Source organism: Temnothorax curvispinosus, unplaced genomic scaffold, assembly GCF_003070985.1.
Source record: "Temnothorax curvispinosus isolate PA1 unplaced genomic scaffold, ASM307098v1 QBEX01010286.1, whole genome shotgun sequence".
NCBI lineage: Eukaryota > Metazoa > Arthropoda > Insecta > Hymenoptera > Formicidae > Temnothorax > Temnothorax curvispinosus.
In genome coordinates this window covers 125,032-151,402 of record NW_020220066.1, presented here as the reverse complement: position 1 = coordinate 151,402, position 26,371 = coordinate 125,032, and the positions used below count along the sequence as shown (strand labels likewise).

Below are 26,371 nucleotides of genomic sequence, written 5' to 3'. Positions count from 1 at the left end.
AAAAGGTACCGTTGCCGAGGAGTATCATAAGATACGTAAAGAGAAACGAAGAGGGGAGCTCGCACGGCGCGGCGGCACGTCTTCGTGCATCATCGTCAGATTAAGCCAAATCTATGCGAGAGACGTCGGTTCTCCATCACAGCGGTTCGCCATTAGCCGTCGGGCTACGAAACTCAAGCAGGAAACGTTTGCCAGAGAAAATTGGTAATCATAGACCACCGTGAGCGGCATTAAAGTTCGGGGATGGGCGGGTAGCGGGATCTTCAAAGAGAGTGCACTTAGATAATGCCGGCTCGGAGGAGGCGGCGGGGTACCGCTCCTCTTCTCTCCCCCCCCCCCTCTCAATACCGATATCGAGGGGGCTTTTGATGAAGGCTGCGAATTTGGTTGAGTAAAGGGTAATCCTATCACACGCTACGAGATCTTCCGCTGTCGGAAGGGCACGTCTGCGCGAGCGGACGACCAACCCGAAAAATCGCGCGTCTATTTCAATCTTCGGGGAACGGAAGGGAGGATCCGCGTAATCGGGATAAACTTCCCGAGAAGTCATCGCGGAAAAAGATTTCACGTTAGTCGAAATTACGTTACTCGGTTTCGTCGCTAAAGATCGAGCGAAAGACGCTATAGTTCGCGCAGCATTAATAAACTTTTGTCGAATCAGCTTTGCGAAACCGTCAGCGAAATGTTGACATTGTGATAAATCTCTCTTTACAGTTAAAAAAAAAAAACCTAACCGTCGTCCACTTTTTCCTTAAAATCTCGATCGAGATATAGCTTCAGGAAAATGTCTGCTTTCGCTACTTTTAGGAAGAAGATAAACATAAATCATAGCAACCAATAATAAGAATTAGCGCGATTAAGATAATGAACATTGCAAATGTACGTAAAATATTCCAGAATAAGACGAGTATCGAGATTGGGGGGGAAAGCTTCATTATTCGAGCGTTTCGATTCGCGCGCGGGGAACGAAAAGCTACCAAAAGCGCGGTGACTTCTCGACTGGTGATTCGAAACCAAGAAAGCATTTATTCAAGGTGAGGATCAGCGAGCCGCGAGCAAGAATCTACCGAAGATTACCACTTGCCGTTCTTACCGGGAGGTACCGAGGTACAAGGGTACCGAGCCGGAGGACTTCTTAATGAGATTAAGTGCCCCGACGACAAACACACTCTGGCTAGATTTACATTTTTAAGCGGTCGCGTCTTACTACGAATATTCCCTGCTCCGATCTCGCCTCCGAATGGCCCTTAAATTCTCTCGGTACGCCGTTATTCAACCTCGTTCTTCAAATAAACGCACCTTCATTACAGATTATATATTTTCTTCTTTTCCTGCGATTTTTTTTCTCCTTTTTATCTTCGTTTTTATCGGCACCGAGATATAAAGAAAAATTTAAAAAAATATGTCGCTTATTTAAGAACTTGAGAAAGTTCTTTTTAAAATAATGTTCTGCAATTTTCAGACGCGAAGAATATGACTACCAAATATTCAGAATTAACTTATATTTGTAAAAAAATACGGGGGTTTTGTTTAAATATGTTTGCATCTCGCTACTGTATCCATTGCAAACGCTTTTTTTAACATGTGCTTAATAAATTTAATATAATGCAACTACGTGCGTTTCTTTTTTTTTCAAATACCCATTAATTTCAAATATAAAAATATAAATTTCAACACCTAAGATCTCGAGACATCCTACCTCGTCCAAAGGGCACCCGGCGGAGACGAGAAGCGTATGGCTGTGCAACAGGAGCAACCTCAGCAATTTATTTCTAACCTCAGCTGCTGGACTGGGAGGTGGCGGCCTGGATCTGTACACCTGAATCTTCAGGGTCGCCACCGACGTCAATTCGGCCAGGATATCTCCTACCGTCAGTAGCGGTCCATCGGCGACCTTCTCCATCGGCAGAGGTTTCCAGTTACGTATAACGATGCTCCCTCTAGCACTTGGTATCAGATCACTGGAGTATCCCAGGCGAACAAGCGCCTCGCCCACCAAATCCTGTCAGCAAAAGAACAAAACTATTGTTGATGTCGTTTAAAAATGTTTTCATATATATCTCTAAATCCTTGCAATAATTTTAGTCAAAAAAATGTTTTTCTTTCTTAAAATTTCCTGACTTGTACAAAAAGAAACACCGTCTTTGTGGAGAAGACTTTAGTTTCTTTCTAAATTCAATTTGCTTATTATTTTATTTAAATAATAAATTTCTTAAAATAGGAAATATTATGATCTAAATAAGTTTCTCAGTTTTTTTTTAACTACAACTATTTATGTTATATCAATAGATACACAATGATATAATGATACATACTATAATAAAAGAAAATAATTCTTACCTGAAAGGGCATAGCTACCGGAATAATAACGTAAGAGTCCGTCTCCACTTGGGGACTTCGCCATTTTTCACGGCTGTTGCTCACATGACTTTCCACGATATTGTGAATCGTCTCCACCACACAATGCACCGGCAGATTTTTCGCTGCGACAGACAAAAGAGTTTGCGTGAAGTAACGTCGACGCTCGACAATCTGCTCTCATTACGGGCAACAATGGAGTAACAAATTTACTATGGGTAACAAATTAGCTAACAATTACATAATTTTACGAATGTGACTTAATTGCATGTAATGTAAATCCTCGATTGAAAATTCCATGGTCGCTTTTGCCACTGGATACAAGCTATATAATTTTTCATATAATTACGTCGGTCTTTAATTAAGGTCTTTAATTATTTAATGTATTGTAGTACATTATTGTCTTACTTTTTATCAATATTTCAATTACACGTTTCTTTTACACTTTTCTACGCTTCTCACTATGATTGATCTTTAGATGATCAAGAATTAACAATAAATAATTTACGATTTCTTGAAAATGAGAGACCTTAGCCTAATTAATTTAATTCGGAAACCAAAGATATCTTCACGAAGGCTCCGCGAAGTTCATGAATGCCTCAAATCGTCTCGTAGCTTCAGCTGAAGCACTAGCTTCTACATCCGGCTGACAATAGGTATAGTTTTCGGCGTTTCGGCATCCAAATTCGAGGGGCAGGATGATTCGCGGAGCGCGCATTGAAGATCGCCAAGAGAAGACAGGGAGAGAGAAGGAGAGAGAGAGAAAGAGAGGGCGATGCAAAACGCGAGAGGGAGAGAGAGAAGTTTAACTCCGGTGCTAAGCATATGCAGATCCACTCGTCTATCCCGAGACAATGGGACCTGCGCGATGGCACAATAGCTGCGATCCTTGTGTAACCCTGACTTAAGTCCGGGAGTCTATCCCACTCCAGGTCATAATCCCAGACTTCTGCGAAACCCGAGGAAATGGAGTGCGAGAAGGAAGAGAGAGGGATGGCGAAAGAAAGACTGAAAGGAAGAGGGGTGGAAGAGGGAAAGTTCCACCCACACAATTCCTGGTTGTGGTATATACCTATACTCATCCGTTAAAGAGCACCGCCAAATTTTCGATGAGATTACTGAACGCGCTGTTTACTGACATGCTCGTACATTTCGCATTGTTCGGAATGCACGACTATACATTTTTGTCAGTCGAAATCAGTGGATTAATCGATGTCACGTGTGTCCACCCGAAATGCATATCCCTAAAGGCAGTGCACTGCTGAAGAAATGTAATTTAGCGATTGCCATTGACATAACTTTTCAAACAACAATTTAATAATTTTAATAGAAATTTAGATTAATATTTAATTATAAAATGGCATTTAGTGCTAAAAGTTACAATATTGTGGTAAAAAGTAATGACTTTATTTTCGCTTGGGATGAATCAACTTGAAATTCATAGAAGGGACTATAGTAGAGCAATATCCCCGTAGTAGGAAAATACAGATGAAATTTTTCCTACAGATTTATATTCCTGACAGTAGATTGATATCAAAATTGCACTCCTCGCGAATATGATAAGCTAATCAAAGTGCAATATTGGATTGTACCCGGATTGATAGATAGGTCGAATGTCTCTTGATGGACTTGATGCAAGGCGTTAAGTCCCCGTCAGAGATGACCAACAAAGGATTTACTGCCAGCGGCATGATATTAGGTATTAATGGCCGAAACTTCCATCTAATACGCCGGGCATCATAGAGCCCGCTCTCCCTACGTTGCATAAGACAGGTCGTATCTCTGGCGGGTCCGAAGGCTGACCAGTGTCCACCTTAATCTAGGTACGTATAGTTTTCATTAAGGCGCCCCGTCCTTGCGTCGTCTTTGTACCGGGATCAGCTGGTTTAAGGTGGGCTTTTACGCCGCAGGACTTAATCGCGGGGACGTCGTATTACGCGCTCTGTTTATTACCGACGCGTCGCCGTCGTCTCGACGCGAGTCTACGATACACTCTCGCTGCCTGATCACGAAAGTGTTCGCTTTATGAGATTTATCACGCAATTTAAGATTGTTTTTTCCATAAACTGAAGTAACGCCAACTGAAATAATTAATTGAGACTCTATTTCTATTTATGGACAAATTATAAATAATTCCTAATATACTGTATAATGTATTAATAATAATAAAATACAATTCAAAGTGCATTCTTTAATTGTTCAATTTATTTTTATACGCTGCAACAAAACACGCTAAAAATCGATCGTAGGGAAAGAAGTGGAAACGATGGCAACTACTCATCCGCGAAATCTTTAATCTCTGCAACCGCAAAGACATTTCTCATTTCTGGTGCAGAACCTATCGGGCTTCCGGTTATCTTCCCGCACGACGGAAGCGTCATGCCGCTTCGTCTTTGACAGCTCTCGTCGAAAGATAAGATTCATCCGAAGGGCAACCCTTGAAGAAGCGAAACCAGTTTCTCTCGATGGTTCTTTTTCATCACGACGGCTTCGTCTTGTATTTCGCGTTAGCGATTTCTTGTATTGTTAAGTCTCGCCGCAATCTATTTATCGCTGACTTGATGTACATACATCATTTTTTTGTATAATAGTATAATATTTATCTAAAATTACAAAAAATCAAGAAATATTTGCAAATATCGGAAATAAAATTATTAATTTCATTGATTAATCATATAAAAAGTTAAGAAATTTAAACCCGGAAGTAAGAGAAATGATAAATAGATACGTATAATAATTATTAAAATTAATCTCCAGCAAAGGTTTTAAAAAATATATTCAAGACATATTATACTGAAAGAAAATAATTTTACAATTAAGGAATAAAGCTTCCTAATATCTCGTCTTCTTTTTATTTTGCGGAATCGTCCGTTTTGTGGCTGAAACGCATCGGACTCGTAGCACGATTACGAAACTCTCAACTTCGCAAATTAACAGACCGCTCAGTTCTGCACCGAGACGGTGCGGTGGTGCAGATACAAGATAAAAAGTTGGAACATATTTTTCAGCACCCCGCTATCGCCCACTCCGCACCGCCGCGATAATGGCCGCGTTCGGCACGGAAAGCGCGATTTGAAGGGGGTGCGGTCGAAGAATCACCGCCGAATATTTCTTTCCGCGTCTCTTCGCGACCCTCGTTTTCTCCGCGCGAGATGATTACCAGCGCGCTCCGAGATTACCGAGAATCTTTCTAAATCACTGACGGGAAAAGCACACGCCATTTAGATTCATCGACAGTGACGTTTCCGTCGCTATATCGGCGTGCTCGGATGCGATTAAACGGAGCGACGAAGGAGTGGGGAAAATAATATGAATTTAATTTCTCGGTGGCTTAAAACGAGGATAAGAATTTAGATTTTTAGTTTCGGTATTTAACACTTAAATTAAATTAAATGTTCAATCTAGGAAAAAGAAGAGCCATAATCCGTTCAAATGTTAAACCGTTCTTAACTTTCGTGAGTTGTGAAATAAGTCAATTAAAAAAATCTATAAGTGGTTTACATAACATTATACGTAGCTGAAGAATAAGCATAAAAGAATTTCTGAGTTACAATTCATACGTGAATGCATCAGCCACTTAACTAAATCGAGTTGCACTCGCGCTTATCAAGATAAACCTGTTAAAAGATATAAGTCGTTAAAGGACGTGAGAAAATTATCGCTTGTTTGACACCTTCATCTGAAATACCACGACCGAAGAGCGCAAACTCAGTGTCCATTCTGGGACCGTTAAGTCTTAAGGTTTCTTCTTCGTCTTGATGACTCGGTAATCCAAGACGACTCGGCTTAATCTCTCGAAATCGAATCAGGCTACGAAGCCACGTTCAAATCGTCCGAATAACACTATATTCTTCTCGGTTGACCCCGCGCCCGTGTTCGCCTCTGGTCGATCCGGTGCGCGAGCACGGCCGAAAAACCCAATTTGCAGTTTGCATGTCCAAAAGAAACGAATCGCGCCATCGGGATATCTGAGCCCCCAGCTGCGGCGCGGCGCGGCGCGGCGTGCGGCGGAATTCGCGATCCCTGGAAGTCGGCTGCTTCCGTCCTCTCGGAACTTAGCCTAAGCGCGTGCACCAGAAGGAAAGTGTGGGTGGTTTCGGTATCTGGGGCTGATCCGGCGGATGTCGGTCTTTACAGATAAGCGACCGGCTCTTTCGAAGTCTTTATCTGCGACACCCGTCCTCTTTCTCTCTTCCCCTCTCTTTCCTTTCTCGTGCTTCCCCCCCCCCCGCCCTTCCGCGTCGCTTTTATTTTCCTCTCTCGCTAACGAACCGTCCCGGTCATCCGAGCTCTCTCCGTTAATGTCCTCGGTCCTCCGGATTAATGCTCGTCGAGATTCTACCATCGCGTCCGTTCTATTCGACGCGTTACATTCGATTGATTAAGGAACCGAGAGCTATCGATGGCCCACGCTCGTCATGTATTTATGATCAATCGATCGGAGAATACTGAATAGCTTCCAGCTTTCTCGGGCTCCGCACATTGCTTTGCGCAGCATGCAAAGCATGCCATTATCCGTAAGCTCGCGTGCAATTTAAGCTCGTTCGGCGTCGCTAAGCTTTACGTCCGTTGAAAACAACAGATAAGACATAATTAGATAACCTTCCAGCTGGCGCTTATAAGATCACCGACCACGCAACGAAACCTTCTAAATCTAAGTGTTAGCCGATTCATAGCGGCTGGATCACGCACCGTAGCCAACGAAGTATCTTAATAGCATCTGAAGTTACTCTCACATTTGTGTGAGCTAACTGCATCTAGATAGCGCGCAAGGAATATAAGATTAACAGCATTTCCGCTTGTTCTACGATATCAAATAAATAAAATAAAAAAATAAAATTTCTACTATTTTCTGTCCATTTTTGTTATTTTTGGAATTTATACGTGCGTGCAATTAATTTAATTAGCAATAAAAAAAATGATTTTGTTATTTACACCTTCAGAATTTATCGAAATATACAATTTCTTCTAAAAATCAATATATCTTCATTGATATCAATACACAATACTTCATTTTTTCGACTGTCGAGAAAGCGTGTGTAGTGGCTGGAATAATAGTGTCTAGACTGAGAAATGGTTAGAAGATTACTCGTAAGAAAAAAAAACGGACATCTTCATTCATCGAGAAATGGATTCGGTCGATCCCTTCGCCGACAAACACGATCGCCGTGATCGCCGGTACGGCGAACGTACCCGTCGCTCGCTGGAAGCAAGGGTGAAAACTTGCCCTAAGATGCTTAGAGGGTAAGCTCTTATACAACGTGGAGAATAAGAGAAGGGTGTAGTTCTCCGATACTTCACCATCGCCGTTCTCCGTCTGCGCTTCTTCACACATACGCGCACACGTGCGACCGCGCGACTCGCACGCACAACGCGTGATCGGTGCGTTTTGTGTGTGTGCGTGCACGAGCGCGCGCGGGCACACGCATCACCGTGTGTCCCGCGTGTGCGGAAGATTAAAATTACTTCGGTAAACTGCCTCGCGGGACGAAAGGGGTGGCGCGAAGCGGGGCCCCCGAAGAGGGCGAACGTCTCGTAAATTTCTCGGCTAAGGAGCTTAATTTGGATTTTCGGTAACGAGTTATTGTGAACGCCAACTCATTGGGGGATGATTTAGGTGGCACCAAGGACAGGTTCCGGTCGTCTATTACCGCCGCACGATAGACGGATTATTCCTCGGATTCTGAAGAGTAATATCTAGAAACTTCTTATCACCGTCGGGACGCGTAACCGCCTGTCACTCTGAAAAGTTTCTCGGGCGAAAGTCGCGGCGGTAGGGGCGGAAGGGGGGTTGGAGGGGAACCGCAAACGCCGCCACCAGGAGCTTCGCGCCCAATCTTCCAAATATTAACGCCAGAATCGGGAGAGACCTATCTTTGTATTAGCATATTTATTGCAACCAACTTAGGAACTCATATCACATTCTATAGCGCTACTTACAGAGACGAAGGGGGAAGGGATAATATCTCAATTTATACAGTTATATAGATATATAATATATATACTTGTTCTGGTAAAGACCTGAAGACCTAAATCCAATTCTACAATATTTGACGTAGAACCTATCTATGTTCGATTACACTAAACGCAATCTTAATATTAGCTAATAATAAAAAACTAAGTTTATTTCATTCACCACTTGATGTTAATTATAAATGCAATCTATCAAAGAATATCACATGGTACAGTCATTCTAAATTTGAAACAAAAGGTCTTTCGGGCGATGATTTAATTCAAGAAATAATTTACGTGCAACGGACAAAGTAAGATAAACCAAATATAGACGCGCAATCCGACGAACTTAAATGCTCCAGATTAGCGTGATCCCGGCGCATGCTTTGTGCCGGTGTACCCCCGCAATGTCGTAAGCGCAATGACGACGAGCGCGAACGAAATAAGAACGAAACGGCGTGCAATGACTCGGTCTGACAAGCTGATTTAGGAACAGGATGGAGTCCTGCGCGAAATCCTCAGAAGGAAGAGAGCTGATCCTTCCGGCGACCGGAGGAGTCCTGCAGAATGACGTAGTAATCCCGGGGGAGAGCCTCGGCCTTAGCCTTAGCTTAAGCCATGAGAGGGTTTGCATATACGTGGAATGGGGCCGACACTAAGACATCGGGGGGGGCACATCCACGGGGCGGCATGCAAGCGTCCTTAAAACACGGATATGCGCGCAACGAGGCACCGAGAGGCGCCGTCTAATCCACGAGGGTCTCAAGCAAAACCTGAATTCCCATTGGCCGAGGAATACTAACGGATTTGGCTATTCCAGTTCGCTCTGACCGATCTGAAATATTTAGCTGGATCGACTTGGACTGGGGACAGGTCGAGAAGTGAGATCAAACAAGCTCGCGAGCGTACTCGGCGCGTCAGGGATTATGGGTGCAAGACGTGCGCCACGGAGCGGCTCGCTCCGTGTGACTTGCATTTTTCGCAACAATCTGATATAATGAACACCGTGTTACCAACGTCGTGTTACTAACAAGTTGGAATCGTAGACATTAAACAGCTTCTTAATGATCGTGTTTATCAACGTAAATTAATTAGAATTTTTATTAATCGAAAGACACTTTACGCAACTGGGAAGAATAAATGATAGGTGTAGCAAATTGCGTCACAGTGCGGTTTCCCCTTCAAACCTCGACGGTATTTCGGCGCGTAGGAGTTAATTGAAACATGGTTGCCGGTTCTTTTAAACAATGACGGCGTTTTAGCGACATTGTGTGCTAAGATACGTAATCTTCGACGGTTTCTTCGGGGGAGTGATTAAGATCGAAGTGAGAGGAAGCGAGAGTGGGAGGAGCGGAGAAAACGGCAGCCACTAGAGCAGAGGATTCGTGATAGAAGGGTGAAGCCTGGGGGAAGGGTAAAAGGGGAGGGTTAAAGGGCTCCTTAGCGGAGATCTTAGGCAAATCCAGCGTGAAATCGCATCAGAACATCCCCCTTGCCAAAACCACCACTTACTCCTACCCATCTTCGCCCGGTATCTGCGGTGTATCCGCCTAAGGAAATTCTTACTCCTATTTCTTCGACCCTGGTCACGAAGGTCGCGGCTGAAATTCGACGACGTTCTCCCGTAATCTCGCGTGTCGCGTCGCAACCCTTTCGGAGAAAGTATTCCACGTGTAGCACTGCCGAATTCCTCGGAATAACAATTAAAAGTTATCGTTCTAAATCGAATGGGTACCGATAATCGTAGTACTGTTCAGCCTGATAAAGCCAATTTTGTGATAGAGCTGCCTTGTTTTTTTGGAGAAATTGATTCTTTCGGATTCACGATTCGTCATAACGAATTTAGAGCTTGGCTTATCTCGATCTTCGTTCGCCGTACTCCCGAAGGTAGTCAGCTTCTGACGAGCTGACAGTTACAAGCGGACAATTACTCAAAGCGCGCTCTCTCTTCCTCCCCGTCTTTTCCTCTCTCGTCGTATCTCGTCTCTCCGCTCCGGCGCATCACTCTCTCTCCTTCTCGCCGCGATCGCGAAGCATATCCCGGGCTCCGCTCTCTTAATCAAAACACGGAGAGAGAAAAGACATTAAAAGCCGCCGTCGAGACTCGCGTATCTCGCCTCGAAATAGAGTTCTAGCCGACCAGGGAAGATAAGACTCCCCCTCGGAGAGCTCCGCTCTCTTTTCCGGCGCTCTTATAGGATCGCTCTATATGCGCGCTCTATTATTACAATACACTCAGATGTGCCTGCCGAGAGAGAGAGTCGCGTGCGATTTCCACGCCCGGTGAGGAGATTATGTCAGACCCCGGCGAAACGGAAAAATGTTTCGGCCCGCGTGATAAACCGTGACAGATCAGAACAGGGGTCGCGAGCGGCGAAGTATAGCGGTCTTTTTACGCAATTTCCTTACGAGAGCGAGTCTGTGTGACATAACAATAGCGCGACGTTCGCGAATAACGTCGCTAAATATGTTATGCGCCGTTAAATACAATCTGAAATGGTTTTCTGTGTCATCGATTAGCTTAAATGTGGAAAATGTATATGTGCAAATATATATTTCTTGAAGAAGAGACGTCGAGGCACAGTTTCTCTACTTTTACCTGATTTACTTCTGTTAATCCTGCTGACATTTCGTATATCGTAATTTAATTTAATAATAATTACCGCATCTGCAATTAGAACAAGTCGTATTGAAATACGCGGTATACTTCACTATCAGAAACGTATATGAATCTTATAGAAGTTAAGAATGGTGAAACAGAATATCTCGATCGCGTGACGTCTTTCGTGAAGTTGAGTAAAACAACGCAGCACACTCGAAAGAGCCAATGTTCCACCGGTCGTTTCGATCTCGTTTAACGACCCGAAGATCCGCAAATCCATTCCCGCCTCTGACGACCCGAAATCGGCGCGCTCCGATGCAACGGATCGCTCATATCATACCAGGCACCGAGAGATGCGATCGTTAAGCCCGGCCACACACACACACACACACACACACGCACGATCCAGACTTGCGCTTTCTTACACGCATGACGCGGGAACTCGAACTAGATCTCCGTTCGAATACATCCAGGTGAATACATAATGTGTAATCCCCGGGGTATGCGGACTCGGCGTCTTAGGCTAATCTTGTTAGGCCTTGTAAGCCTCCGGCTGACCCTATAGAGCAGACTTTTAATCCCTTAACACGCTACGCATACGGAGATTTTGCATAAGAAAGAAATAGGATTGTCCTGCCCTCGTCGAAGGCGACGAAGCGCGTCTTCCGTTCTGTCTCGCGCGCGAAGGGGCTGCTTTCCACATTCGGTTTCTATCAGTCGCAGTTCAACGGTTTGTGCTTCTATATACATTTCTAATTAGCTATTCGCACAGCCCTGAAGAATCATTGGTCTTCTCGATGACGTCATTCATCTTCGTTTCAACCGTTCTTTGGTTACATTAACAATTTTAATTAATATTTAGAAATTGTATAGAAGAAACGGTATAATATTGATTGATCAGAAATATATTCTTAATGCATTCATTTAAAAACGAACATTCTTTCGTCGAAGCATCTTATGTTACAAAGCGTAATAAAATTATGGAAACGTTTATTGACTAAAAAACAAAATCGCCAACATACGTGAATTTTTAGCACACAGTGGCGTCTCGTTATAAACCGCGAGATATTCAAACAATAAGCACTCTGGAAGAATGCTAATGCTTTTTGTTGATTTGCGTCGGCTATAACGTATGCGCGCATAGTGCAGCGATGCGCTGCTCCGCGAACGGGCGCGAAAACGCGCATGATGTTTCAGCAAGTGATTAATGCGCGCCCCACGCTCTACTATCCTTTCTCACTCCCTCTCCTTCCTCGCTGTATCGTGATACGCGGAATTGAAAAAGAAAGTAACAAAAATCGGCTACGCAGCTGTTGCGAGAAGCGGAAGACAAATGGATTCCCGGAGTACCAATCGTCGCCGGGTGAAACTTTAAATAATAATTAATGATGATTACGGCGTAATGCGCTCGCGTTCGAGAACAACGCCGATAAATAGCGGTCATTGTCAATATCATTTTAATAGTCGCGCCGCGCTTCACAGAATGGAAATCGCGGACACGTGTCTTATAAGGAGCTGCGATCAAAAACTGGCGTGGCTCTCGTGCAAATTCAATTTACCGGCGTTTCATCTCGACGCTCGAAGCCGAAATCGATCTTTCATCAATGAAACCTCAATCTTCCGTTAAAAAAAAAGGATAATACATAATAATGGCGTTAATTAACATCGTCGGAAACTTCGATATCGAGGGCGATCTAACGATCCGATTAACCAGCAAGACAACGCGCTTTCCCAAAATGAAATTATGTGAAAGCGAGACGGCGAGTTTGCGTTGCAAACGACTTTTTCGACCGCGATAGCGGGCGCATTGTATATCGCTATCTATGTAAAATTCGGTATGTATACATGCAGCGTCAGTTAACAAATCCTATTAAAAATAGATGCGGAGCGGCAAAGCCGAGGCCGAGCTGAGCGCGGCGTTCAACGGCGAGCCGACGTCGTGACCGCCCTGTCAGTGCACAACACGAAGACGCTGCTTGCGAGACACCGCCTTACATTTATATTTATAAGAGCCTTAGAACATTAAGGCTCTCTCTGCCTTGCGACCATTATGAATGCACAATGGAGTCCAACGAGTCGCGCGGCTTCATCCCTCGTCGGGGATAATTAAAAAGGGAGCCAATTCGACAATTCGGCTTATGAGAAGCCTCCCTTTGCCGTGTAACTTCTTTACTCTTCTTATACATTTGGATAATGTATTGCGCGATATCGTATCTTTAAGGCTGCGAAAGCGACTCGCATTAATCGACGAGTAAAGTTCCACTCGCTTATTCAACTTATTATGCCTATGAGAATCGTAGAATTAATACGAGCTGTCGAGATTAACTCGTCACGTATTCTTGTGATTTTGATTATTTAATCTGCGTCAAACCATATCGGAAATATTTGAAGATATACCTTATAAGAATTAAATTTAATAATTGCAATTTTGTCATAATTAAAATAATATTGATGTTCACAATTATCCATTAGTCGTGTGAAATTAGCAAATAATAATATCAATTATTATCATATACTTAATAAATTAATAAAGTAATTTCATTAATGGTATAAATATAATTAGCTGCTCTCCTCTTTTCGAACCGTGATCGGTGACAGTGGCATAAATCGTATTTAAATGGCTTATAAAAATATCTGATATAAATATAAAAATCATACTTTATTGTAAAGATAGTAAACTATTTATGTCACACCAAAATAATTAAGCGCAATTTTAATTAATTTTATTAATCTATTTTAATTTGATTTATGCCACCATGCACACCATTTCGAATCTCGGTGCACTTATTGTAGTCAAACCGCAGCGATTGATCTCAATAACAATGCTGGAAATAGATTCAAGTTACTTGTCGCGTCGCTTAGCCATTCTCAATGTTTTAATGATTATTACCGGTCGGCTGAAAAATACCTCCCGGCGACATCACCTGCCCCGAGTCTGAAAGAGGAGAAAGATAAATCGAAAGCAGGATGCAGAGGCGTGGATTTTCGCGGAGGCCGGCGAGTGAGCGAACGCACACGATTTCGCGCACACGTATACGCACGCTTTCGCGCGGTAACATACAGGAGAGAAAGAGGGTGAGAGAGAGAGAGAGAGAGAGAGAATAGGAGACACGCATGACGAGAAAGAGAGACGAGGAGAGGTTGACGAGGGTGGCGGAGCGAGAGGAAAGGTGAGGTCGGTGGGATCGCCGTATACCTATACGCATCGCGATATAACACGTCGGAGTTAATGCCACCAACACATCGCCGCCACCTTCGGGGATTATCCTACGGGGGATATTTTTGATCGTGCAATAATCCCTAATACGATTTACACAGCTCGTGCTCGCAGGGACGCACGCAACAGCCCGGCTAGCCGGTAACGATTCGGCCGGTTGCACCTGATCGTTATTCCAGGCGCCGCTCCGCGCGTTTTCGTTTTAATCATTAGAAGCGTTAACGCAAAAATATACACGTACAACGCCGTACATATTTTGTATAATAGATACCGGCCGCGATTCATTTCGAGAGGAAAAACGCGCCACGGCCGTTTCGTTAGCGACGACGAAAAGGAACGATATTCGCTTCTGTTGAATAAGTACTCTTGTGCGTTCGGAAAAGCGAAATTCTTTTCATTTATGGAGAATGTTACGAAAATGTTAACGCCGGATAAAATCGTGCAGAATCGTCAACCACGGATGGAAAAGCAAATAGAGAGAGATACATATACGCATACATATTCTCGTTTTTACGAATAGGGCGTTAAAAGAAAAACTAGAAAAAAGTTTACGGCTTAATTGTAATTTTCAATTGCGTATAGCGCTGTGAAATTAATGGGGCGATAGTATTTAATGGACCTAATCCATGGCGAGAAGGGATGTCTCTATATGGAATATTAAATCACATTACGGTGATCACGCACATCAATTCAACTTTAAAGCAGATAAACTTAAATCATTGCAAATGTTGCATCCACTTGCTCTTTCAATTGTGCACAAGTTATCTGTCCCAGCTGCCGCATTCTTATGATTTACAAGATTACTCAAGTGCGATACTGTACAGTACGGCAAACGGGGAACAGCTGTAACGTATATATTTCTCGGTAACTGAGACATACGATTATTGCATCTTAACTAACATCTCAACGTAAATCAATTCGATACATCTATTGTTATGGAGAAACGTCCGTGCTACGTTAATTACGTGCTTTTACACTAGACATTTTTCCGTTATCACGTCACTGTCCGTATTTTCGCAGCATTTTCGGGGAACGGCCACGGGCCGAGAAGTACCTACTGACAGACAGAAGAAACCGCGGCGTGAGAAAGGATCTTCGATGAAATCGCTCGTTCCCTTCAGTGATTAAAACGCGCGCTAATCGCCCGCGCAGGTCGTTTCGAATCAACTCGTAAAAGAGCCGACGATTGCGAGCGACACTCCTCGCACGGTCGTTAGAACGCCGGATAAAGATAAGTGCCCGACCCTTCTCTCTGCGGCGGCGCGTCTCTCCTCCTTCGTCTTCTTCTTCCTTCTTCGGCCGAAGATTAAGCCGGCACCCGTGGGCGCTGACCCGTGAAGATAACCGACGTGTATTCCTTCTTAAAGCCGTCGATCGGCTCTCCGCGCTGCGCTGCGCTGCGCTAGTATGGCACATACGTGCCTCGTCGCGCGCGTAAGCCGCGGCTTTTTTATCAACCCCCGCGCGCGCGGCACGGCTCGTTGCATCGCCGACTTTCGGATTTCCATCAGGCATCGCCGCCGTCGTTCGTTGCACTTTGATCCCTGTAACGCGTTCCGTCCGTTATGACGCGCGAGGAATCACGTCGCCTCGATAACGCGCGTTCATGGGGGGGAAAGAAGATCGGACGAGAATGACGGGTGACGGATCATTTCTTGCGACCAGCGGCACAACAGATTTTCCCCTTTGTCGAGGGACTGCTCATCCGTCGAGAAAAGGCACGTGCATGCGGATTATTTCGTTATACTTCGGCTTCAATAGCGCGCTCGAGTCATGGTCAATCGCCGATTTTCGCTGATCGCGCTTCGTCTTCTTCTTACGGGAGTTTTTAACAGCAACGTTCGAGGAACGTTCAAAAAGTGCTCTACCAAGTATATTAAAATTTTTATTTATAACGCTTTATGACCTACGGCTATTGTGATGCACAGCAACTTGTCTTTAAAAAGTCGTATAAATTATACTTACATGTATTTTGAAGAACAATAAAACTCTATTAAACAATGTGTCTTTTTCAATAATAGTAATTCATTTTATATTTCTTTTATTATTGTGTTCATTTTCATTTGTGAATTAAAAACTATATAATAATACGCTATCATTAATAGAATATTTTAAATGCTATAAAGCGAACGAATCTGCCGTTTAACAAATTAATCCCAAGCAGTTGCGTATCTTTGCATATTAAACACGGCGCCAGTTTATTCGTAAACTCTACAAAAATTTTACAACTCACGCTCGGAATCATCAAGGCAAACAAAAATTACGTTCACGGATCCGATAACGCGATGAGAAAGATTAAATGCCGATAACGCGACGTAAAATCACACAAGTGCGATAAATAATGGCGAGGATTTGGTAGAAGAAAACGAAATTCTACCGTCAAACAGACGCCAGGCGCGTTTCGAACCTACAATAAGCAGCGGATCGCGTTATCGCGGCTACGCGCATCAAGGACGAAGAAAATCCCTTCCTGCTGATCCCGCGATTCGGTCTCGCGCGGCGACGAAGAGCGCGAAATTAATTCAACTCGCGCCGCGTTGTTCTCCACACATTCGACATGGCAATCGATGACAATCGCGCGCCGCGCCGCGGTACGGCGTTTGTCCGTGTGCGCGACGGTATAGTGTTACGAAAGTGCGCTTTTAATCCCCCTCGAGCTAAAAATCAATAGCGTGCCCCCTTGATGGTTAAAACCTCCCCCGGGATAAGCCCCGGGCTGGGACCGTAGTTAAATAAATCCTGGATCAAAGGATAAGTCCTACCTACCGCTCTCTCTCGCTCGCTCTCTCTCTTTTTTTTTCATTCGCATATACTTTCTCGCCCCTTCTCGCACGTTTCCCTTCCCTGCCCCCGGCATATCGCCCCTTCTCCCTTTTCCCGCGCTTTCCCATCCGCCGCGGATTATTGCCAAGATCATAAATTATGAATCTTAACCAGTTCGACCAAGTGAAATTATTTCTCATCCCTCCCTTCCTCTGCCCCTCCCCGGCGACGCGACGGGCCTGTCCCTTTATTCGGCACCGGGTACGACGGCTAAGCAGGAAGATCGAGATTTGTGACGGTCCCCATTCGACGGAATTAAGATCATGTTCCGTCCTTTTTTGCGTCCAAGTTCCTTTCTCCCCGTCGCCGTCGCGTCGCTCCCGCTCGACCCGAGTTTACTTATGCGCGCGCTTCTCTTTCATCGCCGTCATCGCTCGCGCGAGCTTTAATCTCGGATTATTTCGAGCCACCTCCAGGATCGGGGATTAATTCGAGGAAGAGTTGACTTATTTGCAAACGACGACGACGATGGCGCCTTTCCGAGACGCGCGCGATTACTGCGCGTTGAGTTTATCGAGCCTCGCGATAAAAATTAATGGCCACTTTCACCAAGGTCGATTAGCCGTAACCGGTAGTTCGTCTTACTCTTTATCATCGTTTAATTTTTACTACCGGAAGAGGATGAAGAATTAGTTGCGAGATCAAAGTTAGCCGACGACAGTGCCGGCCGCAAACGATACAAGGATCCCCCTGATTAATGAATCCGCCGTCCATCGCCGTCTCTCGGTGCGCGATTCGAATTTCTGAAAGAGTACACGGAGCCCCCCCCGCCCCACAGATCGTTTGAATACGCGACGGGAGCGGTAGAAAAGGACATCGAGATTTTCTAGCGAGCTTTCTAAGGATACTCGAGTCCTTAAGTCAGCAGGGTAGCATAAAAGGAATCGAAAGTTTGTACTACGCGCCGCAGGATCGCCGGTCGCATCCGAGATTTCCGTTGAATTCGAAGGGCTTTTTGTACCAGGATCTTATAGGATAGACGGCGAATCGTTGGTGTCTTAGCGGGAAGAAACGCGCGCCCGGGATAACTACCGGCGAGACCTCGCTGATCCTGGATTTAGACGGAGTTTAGGGCGTTTTCATATCAGGAGTTCATGATTACGCATTGACGCCTGTTCGCGCCTTTGTTCCTAATGGCAGGATCACCCGAGGGATCATCTTGCTCCCAACAATAAATATCCGTCGGCTTTCGTATCGACCGAACGAAACATTAATTTTGCCACGACTATGCAGAGAAAGATTAGAAGGATTACGTCGGTGAAAACACTGGAGAATAAAAAACTTAATTTTCACATCCAGATAAAATAACAGCATTGATTTGCTTCTCGCAATCAAATTTCTTATTCAATTTAATGTATATATTAGTTTTTAGTTTTTACACACACAAATAATTATTCTTAGATTTTTCAAAAATCACGATAGTTTTCTTAAAATAATCAACGCGGACCACGAATTAATATTAATTAATACTTTGTAATTAATATTTTTCTCAAAATGCTCGAGGATTTATGAGATCGCATGATACAGCACTGTTTCGCAAACAGCATGAAATATTACAGCGCAATTAATGCAAAGAATCCATATCGTATTTTAACATCGTCCCTACAGCACGTGATATCTCACTTACAAGCCACTCAAGATCACATTTGCTTGTCCTGGCGCGGAAAGAGACGCGTCTTCAATTTCTGACGTGCGGCGTACGAGGCTCCAGATTAGCGAGTTCCTCCACTTCCGTTCGACGGATTTGTCTAGATTTACCGGAGGTTTTGCCACCAGGGCACTATGACGTGAGTTTTCGCAATCCGTTCGGACGCCGTTCGACCGCTCGCGAGAGGATTCCGCCGAAGGACCCTCCGTATCCTGCCGCCCTGATACCGCTCTAACTGTATATCCACTCAAAATCGTACCGCGGCTTTGCCTGCCTACGCAAGCCACCGGATTTCGTCTCCCATCCGCGTGCCTGTTGCTGGATGATGGCGGGTCATCATCCCTGTCGGCTCCCCACGATATCCCATGAGAATGTGGGTAAGGCCATCGTGTGACCTCTCCGTGCCAGGGGAGCATAACACGGGGAAAGGACCGGGAAGGAAACGACGTGTCGCGACGGGGGTGTCAAAGAAACAAACATTCGGGGCTGCTCGTTTGGTGGAACACCGACAAGTGCGTACGAGAGAGCTCGATAGTTAAAGTGGTTAAAGTATAACACGTACGCGCGAACAGGGAGAAGATTTCATGGGCAACGACGTGGACAGACGGTAAGCAGGAAGAAACGTTGAAATATCTTCAAAATTCGCGCAATATCAAGTGGCGTCAATCACATGGTAGTGTTAAAAGTTTATATTCAGAATTTAAAACGAGGATATCGAGACGGATACTTATAAACATTCGTATAGAACATATTCAGAGAAAATTTATCTGTGTATCTCGGTATCTCGATATTCTCTCTTTTATGTATATAACTATATATAAAAAAAATAAAAGAAAAGATATATTAATTTATAATAAAATAAAAATTTTAACGGTTTAATTTTATTTGTATTATCCTTCAAGATGCATAAGTTAGTATATGTAAGTTGTGTAAAACTCATTTTTCCAAGTAAAATGATGAATTTATCCTTTCGCTTTTGTAGATCTGTGAAAAATCTGAGATAAAAAATCCACTTCTAATTTCTAACGTTCCTTCTGATATTTCAACGTTGCGTATAAAATCTACGTATCTTTATAATGCTTCTCTATTCACTTAAGAATGTCATTTCATAAGCAAAGAGATGATTCTCGTATAATTTCATTCTCAACGAGGCGAGAAGATTCGCATCATATTTTCGAAGCGTCACAGAAAGTGTCAAGGGATAACAGAGAGTAGCTATATACCTTTCTTCTAATGGTAAGATAGAAGGGAATTCTCCTCTTAAAATTATTAACATCAAGCGGTCGGTTCTTCGATAAACGAAGGGTTGTTCCGAGGGACCAGGAGAGCATCGACGACAATGATATTATTTGTCTAATACCATCCGAACGCGGACGCGTCCGAATGGCGTCGGTATATTCTCGATGACTTCATTGCAATGATCAGGATTTCATTTTTGGTACTGGAGGTATAAGTTTGTCCGAGGTTTTCAGAAAGAGCGAGGAGGCCGACACATGCATCTGATTTGCGCATCTTTATCGCTTTCTTGCTTTCGTAAAGCTCCTTGTTCAAGTAGAATTAAAGTAGATATTGATATAGAGAGATAAAAGTATCATTTCAATTGCGCGGAACCGCAATTTTTTTCCGTCAAAAAAGATTCTAAATTTTTTACAGATGCCTTTCTTTTCTGTTTTAATTGTGCTCTTTTCTGTCATCTAATTAATTTAAAAAATTTTTATGTAGATAAACTTTATGTCAGATATCAATCGGCAGATCTGACTCACAAATATAATTTATATATTCTCTTCTCGTTGAGTATGTTTTTAAATTTATTAATTATGTGTATTAATTTAAGATGTTTTACATTGATTTTTTTTTAATTTCATAACTGTGCTCGTTATAATCGTTATATTCGGACGTGTAAAACTAACAAATAAATAGTTAGCCTTGTAAAAATATGATTGCCAAGCACATTATTGAAACATGTTCGTTTACGTTTACGTCGCGTTTCAAACTGTCTCCGTTGTAATCCATAATGAATTAACCAATCTCCGAGATTATATAACCCTGGGCGTTTTGTTTGGCGAGGCCGCTTTGAGGATTAGTAAGTCTAAGTCCTAAATGACGGGATTATATAATCCAGCGGATTGCTTACGTTGGGCTTACTCGAAAGATAGAAACATGGCAATTAATTTGACATCAATATGAATTTCATGCGTACCGATAAATGCACTTACGTTTATTAATTCAGATATTAATGTCATAGTTATACTTAAAAAAAGGCCATTGTATTATTTTTATTCTCATATTTGTGTAATTATATATTATTATACATTTTATTGTATTTATTTATCAAGAAAGAGTCACTGCGTTACGAAAATTCGTTAATTTTTATTATCGCAAAACCTAATCGTATATCTACCTATATCTAGCATAAAAATATACGTCGATGTTTGTCGAAAAACTTCCCAAATGACTTAAATCTTTACGTCGAGATCAGTTGAGATGCGTGCGAGTGGTAAGCCATTGACGACAACAGCTCGCAATTGGACTAGCTTATTTTTTACTTATACAATGCAATATATCATTCTCATATTAACCGCATTGCCCTCCATTTTTGTCTTCACAGAAGTCGAACATCACTTATTCGATTTGCCTTGTAAAACAATTAGGCCGAGATGAGATAATGTAGAGATCCCGAATGATACTCGGGACGACAAAACAAGAATAGAGACATAATTAAGACAGCTGACATCGAGACGTTAGACTTGTCCTTCTTAGTTACGTCTCTTTATACTTTTTACGTCATCGTGACGGAACTATCTAGCTCATAATTTTGAAAGAGGACAAGTTAAAAAAAAGAAATATAAAGACAAAATGAGAGAGAGAGAAAGAGACAAAAGTTAACTCGAGAGATTTATAAGCCCCGAGTTTAGACGCTAGATTCAAATTTCTAAGATTAAACGGCGATCTTTGAAACGAAAGCTACAACGCTACAACGATTCTGTACCGCTAATTATTGCTGCGCGGGTTCATCTACACGTATTATCCCCCTACTCCGATCAGCCACCGGTTGCTAGGATTTTTTTCACGACTCTCGTGCGTAAACAACTAGCAGGGTAGCATACGCACCCTGCTGGATTCCGCGGTCCTTCGGGAGTCACACAATTCGGCTGGCTGGCGGAGGGAGATAGAGAGCCAGAGAGCCGAGGGGCCGGGGGTAAGCCGAACGAACGAAGCGGATGCAAAGCCGGGGAGAAGAACGAAGAGGCGCGTCGATACGAGAGGGAGAATGAGAGAACGACGGTGCGGCGGCGGGGGCGGGGGAGAGAAGAGGAGAAGCTAAAGGGTGCGTGCGCGGCACATGCGTAAGAATGCCACGTCCTGCCGTCCTGCTCTCCTGGTCGACGGGGTCCTACAAAAGCCCTTATTTGGGTCACGGGGCATTTCGAGGGTCCGGGACAGGATGCGGGACACCTTCCTGTCGCTCCTGCTGTCCGGTCAGCGAAAATAAGGCGACAGGTATCGGACAAAGGACCTCATTTGCATATTTTTCGGCAAGACAGAACCGTGCCGAGTCGTCCGGCCGAGTATAGGCGCTCCGCGAACGGAGCCAAGAACCGGCACGACGCGGCCACTCAGCGACGGGATATGCGCTCCTGGTACGAGAGACGTCTATTAGGCCTATAAATTATCAGGCATCGATCCCGCGGGCAGCTGCGAAGAAGCGGAGGCTGATGAGGAAAGAGGCGCAGCGGTAGGTGTAATCGGGGTCAACGGGGTGTATACTTGAACGATAAAAAGAAACGAGTCGCACTGTCGTGATGGAAAGTTGTTAATTGAAATTGGGGGTGACGGACATTTCACTCGATTCGACGAAAGGTGAATTTAATCACGATTTAGAATTGTTGAGTGTCTCAGAGGCATCTCATATCTGTCGATAGTATCGATAACTTAATCTGGATAAGAATTTTATGTATTGTAAGGTTTATATATTTTATATATTTGGTAGAAAGTACTGTCGTGCGTGCGCGTAAATTTCTTTTTATATTCCAAGTTTATGAAATGTTATTTCGCAAATAATATTTCATGCATGCATTGTAATTATGAAACGAATTTGTAAGTTCAGTGGATTAATCCGTCAATTATGGATTACGAAAAACGAACAACTTCTAAATTAAAATAGCAAATGAATATAATTGCAATATTCAGATAGTTCAATCCATTATATGCTAGTTTGAGGAAAATAAAACTGAATATCTGTTTATAAACCGGCAGAAATTTTGATACTTATAAGGATGTAAGCATAAATATAGTTAAACCATAAATAAATTAAGCACTAAAGAAATAGATTTTCTAACATTAAAAATGCTTCTGTGTGTCCAAATTTATTCAATTTTAAAAACTATAATGACTCTAAAATTCTTATAAATAAAGATAAATTTTGCATATCGAAAATACACGCACTACTTTGCATATCGTTGCATGTAAAATAAATTACTTATTTCTTAATATTTTTAATGTGTTACAAGTATCTTAATATTGAATAAGTCATAAATATTTTTATATGTGCAATTATATATCAAACAAACGCATTTTATAAAAAGAATTTTTGCAACAAGTTATCGTTATTGTAAACTTTTGCTTTCCTGTTCTTTAATAGAATTATATGCGATTCACATGTAACTATTAATAAAATTTAACATTTTCATTATAACTTGTTTTCAACATTTGTAGCTACCAGTATCTTACAACTGTAAATTTGTCTAAAAAGAACATAAACATCACGACAACAAAATATTGGCATTATTATTATAAGAAGCAACGTTTGCTTCGTTTAGATTAGAGAACGGAGCAATGCGAGTGGTCGATATGAAAACGGACGGGCGTTTAGGAAGGTAAAAAAGGGTAGTAGATGACCCTTGAGCAACAGGAACGCAGGATCTCGCCAAAGGAGGGCCTGGGGGCTCCCGGCCGCGAGTTTTAGGAGTTCTGGAAAACCGGGAAGCCCAAAAATCCGCGAGTAACAGGCCTTCATATCTCTCGTCGCCGAGCGCGACGGCCGTGCTATCGCACCTCCTGCGAGCCTGATTGCCGTCTCGGCTCCTTATCCCAATTCCCTTGCGCGGGATAACGCGGTCCCGATCCGGGGAGGAGTGATCCCGCATCCCGCGCATCCCAAATGGCAGAATGGCAGAATCCTCGCGCGACGGAACTTCGCGGCGCGTCCTTGAACGACGCAAAGACTCGAGGAGTCACGTGTGTGCCTCCTTCTTTCGCGTCCTCGCACGTAGAGCAACAGGCTAACTCGCCGCTTCTTCGATGGCACGCACAAAGGATCTACACGTGGCCGGTGATCCTCCTCGATACCTCCTGCTATCCTGGCCCACGAAACTCGCTGCAATAATCTCCTGGGAAGTTTCTATCCCGATCAAGGGGATAAACGTCGGCGAGGTCGCGAGACATGATAATCCCCTTTATTCGAAGGACGAGCCGAAGAGAAGACCGAATCTACCGCCGCGCACACGTGCGATCGTTTGATCTAATTCCATCTTCAGGTAATGTTGCGGTGATATAATAATATCGTGAGGGAGATCCGAAATAAATGAGAAAATTAGACCTACGCAATTTCGAGAGAGAAATCAACATCTAAAAATAATTCTCTATCACAAATCAGTCTTCTTAAAATAGATTTCTTTCAGTAAACAATTTTACGAAATAATTGTTCGCAACATGCTATTGCCAGTGTGCTTAAAACATACATAATAGGAGACATAAAATTTCGCGTATGCGACGTTAATAATCGAGCTTCCTCCAAAAATATATCCCGGTTAAAAATTTAAAACGCTCCTTTTTCAAAGCAGAGGATTATTAATTAATGTCGTTTTTCGCGGCAATCTCATTGATACGTGAATCGTTAATCCTGAATTCTCGATGTAACCCGTTATTTCTACGTTCAACGCGAATTTTCGGCTTGTCGTTACATATAATTTATTTTCCGCTGTAGCGTTGTAACGTATAATCCGGGATTAAGCGACAGCGGCGTGGTGATAATCAGAATTTTGTTAATAGTACTGCAAAAGGCTCAAAGCCAGCGGACCTTGATATTACTTGGCGATGATAAAGCGCCGCAATCCCGAAATCCCACTGTATCTTTATTATACAAGGACTCTCCGGGGGCCGCCGCGCCGCGCGCCGGACGGAAAATGCTGAAAAGTCAGGTGACACACGGCGAAGACATTAAATCTTTTTTTATGAATCATTTATTACGGCGTATTCGGCATTACGTAATCCAAGGTCACAATCCGCAGATTTATCGCCGGAGACGACGCCGCCGCGAGGTTTTAGACTCTTTAATCCCAAGGTGCGCCGCGGAGACAAAATAGCGGGATCATACAAATCCCCGCATCGCTTAATCCGGGATTAAGATTATGGTCATAGACCGACGACCCCTCGTACCTTTCGGAATTTTTCTCCCATGAAAGGGGAAATACCGGTTGAAAATCGCGTGAAGCGCCATATGCGTTCCAAATTTTTAAAATAAAACGTTTCCGCGGGCATGTAGCGCGCATAAAAAACAGAAGTACACCGAATAAATCATCTCGTGAATGTAAATGCATTATATGGTTATAAGTTCATGGAAGGTAACATTCTAACATTATAAACATTGAAATCGAACTGCAACACCAGTCGCGGTTTCCATCTTCTTAATTTGTGTTGTCATTTACATTCATTTTAGCGTTTATCGTATTTGAAGTAGCGCGAAGAAAATCCATTTGCATTTCAAATCGCGGCTATTAATAGCTGATTTCTCTAAAGAAAACCAGAGATGGTAATTGCGTTTAACCACAGTGCCGATCGATATTATCTTCCATCGTCGAAATTATTACAACTACCTTTGTGCCAGCGCATATTTATCGCGGCTAAAGAAAAACAACATGTCACGGCACTTATTCATAAAAATAAAGGGTCCACGTTTGGACGCAAGCGATACTTTGTTAAATCGGTAATTTTTCCCATAACTTCGGCGCGTTATCTCGCGACTCGTCTCTGACGCAGCTCCGGGACCGGTTTCACGAAACGTCGTCGACCGACATCGTCACCGCGTTTTCCCGTCGTTCCTCGTCCATCATTCGCGTGACAAAGCGCGCCTTGTTCCAGATCTCTTTCGCGCCGACCAATATCTCGCCGATGCAGCTCGACGTTACTCGCGCGGGCTCACGTATATATATTATATATATATATATATGTACACACACATGCTAACACACAGGCACAATATCTTTCGAATCGTTCGTAGAATTCCCGTCGTATCAGGACGGGATGTAAAGCTTCCTGGGGGATGAGCCGCTTAGCCTCTAAACCTTGTGTGCTCTGCCATAGTCCTCCCGCCGTCGCTCCCCCTCCGGCAGCCTCTCGACCGCCCTTTTGTACGAACCATCATCCACGGCGCGCGTATGAGTGAGCGCGTACGTGTGCACGCATACGGGACAGAAAGCGGGCCGTATACGCGGCCCTGCACGGGGATTATCCGGGCTCTGTATTCGTGGGGATTATCTTTGGGCGCCGCGCGTACGTGTGCAGGCCAGACTGTGTGTGTGCGTGGCCAAATCCTTTAGTGGCTCCGGTTCTCTCTCTCTCTCTCTCTCTCTCTCTCTCTCTCTCTCTCTCTCTCTCTCTCACTCACTCACTCACTCACTCTCCCGCCCGGTTATCTCTCTCTTTCTCTTTCATGCGTACGTGTGTATATGTGTCAGGCACAAGGGTGCAACATATACACACATACACACGT

General features: G+C 43.5%; 1 protein-coding gene across 1 annotated transcript in view; it reads right to left on the bottom strand.

Annotated features, from left to right (window-relative positions):
* Window positions 1-26,371, bottom strand: part of LOC112460022 — a 45,002-nt gene that overhangs the window by 4,700 nt on the left and 13,931 nt on the right. The window contains exons 3-4 of the mRNA XM_025024437.1: window positions 2,341-2,483; window positions 1,700-2,002 (exon numbers count right to left, since the gene is read on the bottom strand). Of these exons, the coding sequence (XP_024880205.1) occupies window positions 1,700-2,002; window positions 2,341-2,483 (446 nt within the window). The remainder of the gene's footprint in view (window positions 1-1,699; window positions 2,003-2,340; window positions 2,484-26,371) is intronic.